Source organism: Sinocyclocheilus grahami, unplaced genomic scaffold (genome assembly GCF_001515645.1).
Source record: "Sinocyclocheilus grahami isolate Dianchi unplaced genomic scaffold, SAMN03320097.WGS_v1.1 scaffold1310.1, whole genome shotgun sequence".
In the NCBI taxonomy this organism is placed as follows: Eukaryota; Metazoa; Chordata; class Actinopteri; order Cypriniformes; family Cyprinidae; genus Sinocyclocheilus; species Sinocyclocheilus grahami.
Window position 1 is genome coordinate 204,190 of NW_015506489.1, and position 3,837 is coordinate 208,026.

Here is a 3,837-nt window from a genome sequence, read left to right on the forward strand (position 1 = left end):
CACACACACACACACTCACATACACACTTACACTGACTCACATACACTCACACACACACACACACACACACACATACACTCATACACACACACACTCACAAAGACACACACACTCTCACACACACGACAGCATGATAAAACAGGAACTTGAGACACGTCTAGAGAGCAGAAGATCTTAGGCTGCGTCTGATCTCACATTCGGTCTGAGCAGGCGCTGCATTTGACAAAGCGCTTACTTTACAGTCATTAAAAAACTGTGTGTAGTATGAATGCAGTCTGAGCGTACTGTATACAACATGCTGTCATTGTCGTGTGACTGTCGGCCTCTCCTGTGGCCTCATGGGATGGTAAAGTGTCCATCAGAATCTCACCGTTTCTCCAGCCAAAATCCAAAACTGTTGCATATTTCCAGATATATAGGTTTTGAGCCACAAATAAATATAAAGAGATTCACACATTTTAAACAAATTCTCAAATAAATAGCATGAAAATATATACAGGAGTTTCACAAAAATGAATTATATTCACAAATAAGTGAAAGAGATTTCACTTCTAATAAAAAACGATCCACAAATATATTTCCCTTTGCATTTGTGGATCACTGCACACATTTTTGGATTTCTTCCAGTGCATTTGTGGATTTTGAGACATTTTTAGTGTCAAGACTATTAATTGTATTAACACTAACTATAAATTCTCATTCATTCTTTTAAGTATAAATGCCTCCTTCATTCATTCATTCATTCATGCAACTGAAACCCAGGAATGCAGAGGAAGTCATCCATAATGAACAGGAATGATTCACAAATGACTGGCAGGCAAAGTTGTGTTGGGACATTAAAACATATTTGTGGATGTTTTTATTAGCAAATCTCATTTTATTTATTTTGTTAATTGAATTCATTTTGTGAAACTCCTGTATATATGTGTGGATTTCATTCTATTTATTTGTGAATTTGTTTTATCTATTGATCTGGAAATATGCAACAGGTTTGAGTCCACAGATGCTGTTTTTTTGTAGTTTTGGTATGTGCTGATGCTGAAGATGCGTTGCGTGTGTTGCAGCTGCTGAAGGACATCAGTCAGAAGCAGCGAGATCCGCGGCAGCGTCAGGTGGACCTGCGGAGGGCGTACATCACCGCCCGCTTCACACCCGCCACCCTGCCTGCATTCTTCACACTCGGAGACCAGCTGGACTACGGAGGCTTCGAGAACCGCGCATTAGAACCAGGTCAGGAGTACGTGTTCTTCATCCTGGCAGAGCTCAACTCCACCACCGGGGTAAGATGTGTGTGTGTGTGTGTGTGTGTGTGAGTGAGTGTTTGTGTGTATTAGTGTGTGTGTGAGTGAGTGTGTGTATGAGTGTGAGTGAGTGAGTGAGTGAGTGTGTGTGCGAGTGCGTGTGTGTGTGTGTGTGTGTGTGTGTCTGCTTTATTTATGTGCTTCTGCTCTTTGAATTTCTTTCTGTCTGTTGAGTTTCTTTCATTAACTGCAGTTTCTCCTCGTTCTGTGTGTGTTTTCACTCATTAGCAAACGCAAGGACTCTGAGCCAGGAACTAAATGTTTGCTGAATAATGCTGAGATGATGGCGCACAACCCCACCGACCCTGTGGAGATGAGACGCATCAACTTCCAGACACCAGGCACGCACACATGCACTCACACACACACACACTCATAAACATATGTATACACTCACAAACACACACACACACACATACAAACACACGTTTGCACTCACACACACACATATTCGTACACATGTGCACTTGCACACACATTTACATACACACTTGCATGTACACGCACACACACACACACACATTTACAAACGCACACACACATTTACATACACACTTGCATGCACACACACAAACACACACACTCACAAACACACGTATACAAACATACATATGCACACACACACTCATAAACACATGTATACACTCACAAACACTCACACACACACAAGCACACACATATTCATACACACATGCACACACACTCATAAATACATTCATGCACACACTCACAAACACACGTATGCACTCTCTCACACACACTTACATGTACACAATCACACGTACAGTACACACATTTGTTTGAGTATGTTAGTGAGCTCATCTCATAGACTTCCATTGTTTTTATAATCAGACTAATGATATTTTGTCTCCTAACCCTAAACAAACCCTCACAGAAACCTTAAATAGAAACATGATTTGGCTGATTTATAAACCTTTTTAACTAGTGAGGATCAGTCAGATGTCCTCTCTAGTTGCTTGTCATGATATTTCACAATATAAGTGAGGACATTTGGCCCTCAAAAGTACAAATACACACACACACACACACACACACACACTGTCCAAAAGATTTGAGCTGTCTCTTAGTCTGCTGTCTACATAGGCAGCTCCCTTTTAAGGCTCCCTCACACTCGTAAGTGTCACACACCTCACTCCTCACGTGAAGCACATCACATACTGGGTGAAGTAGTGCAGTTTTAATTAGGTTTGCGTTTGTGTCAATATTTTTCATTATGGAATGAACATATTAATAGTCAATATTTCCACCATCTCGGATTGATTCTTTCACTGAGCTTGCAGCAGTGCATTCTGGGATTGAAGAAGGCAGAATAGTTTATCGCAGCCTCAGTAGGCAGCACACGAGGTGTTGTGACACTCACCAGGTGTGAGAGCTCTTTCGGTGACGGCAGTCGTAAGTGATTCACACGCACACAGCTGAGGTGATGTTTGTGGGTCATCTCCATGATGACCGCTGTGACCTTTGCCCCCGCAGGTATGATGAGTCACCCACCCATCCCCATCTCTGAGCTGCCCGAGCACACGGACCACCTGAAGGCCAACGACAACCTGCATCTGTCGCAGGAGTACGAGGTGAGTGATGCACCGTCACTGCGCTCTTCTGCAGAGTCCTGTTTTATTCATGCTGGCGGTGTGATGCTGAGCACTGTCTAGAAACCACAAAAGAACAACACAACATCAGATAGATAGATAGACAGATAGATAGATAGATAGATAGATAGATAGAACAACAGACAGATAGATCGATAGATAGATAGATAGATAGATTGAACAACAGACAGATGATAGATAGATAGATAGATAGATAGATTGAACGATAGATGGATAGATAGACAGACAAACAGACAGACAGATAGATAGATAGAACAACAGACAGATGATAGATAGATTGAATGATAGATAGATAGATAGTTAGACAGACAGACAGACAGATAGATAGAACAACAGACAGACAGACAGATTGATAGATAGATAGATAGATTGAACGATAGATAGACAGACAGACAGACAGACAGACAGATAGATAGAACAACAGACAGACAGACAGATTGATAGATAGATAGATAGATTGAACGATAGATAGACAGACAGACAGACAGATAGATAGATAGATAGATAGATAGATAGATAGATAGATAGATAGATAGATAGATAGATAGATAGATAGATAGATAGATAGATAGATAGATAGATAGATAGATAGATAGATAGATAGATAGATAGATAGATAGATAGATAGATAGATAGATAGATAGATAGATAGATAGATAGATAGATAGATAGATAGATAGATAGATAGATAGACAGACAGACAGACAGATAGATAGATAGATAGATAGATAGATTGAACGATAGATAGATAGACAGACAGACAGACAGATAGATAGATTGAACAACAGATGATAGATAGATTGAACAATAGATAGATAGAACAACAGACAGACAGATAGATAGATAGATAGATAGATAGATTGAACGATAGATAGATAGACAGACAGACAGACAGACAGACAGA

General features: G+C 40.3%; 1 protein-coding gene across 1 annotated transcript in view; it reads left to right on the top strand.

Annotated features, from left to right (window-relative positions):
- LOC107569086 (receptor-type tyrosine-protein phosphatase S-like) overlaps window positions 1–3,837 on the top strand; it is a 93,144-nt gene that overhangs the window by 74,626 nt on the left and 14,681 nt on the right. Inside the window, exons 25-27 of the mRNA XM_016255082.1 lie at window positions 1,066–1,296; window positions 1,496–1,643; window positions 2,797–2,894. Coding sequence (XP_016110568.1) covers window positions 1,066–1,296; window positions 1,496–1,643; window positions 2,797–2,894 — 477 coding nt within the window. The remainder of the gene's footprint in view (window positions 1–1,065; window positions 1,297–1,495; window positions 1,644–2,796; window positions 2,895–3,837) is intronic.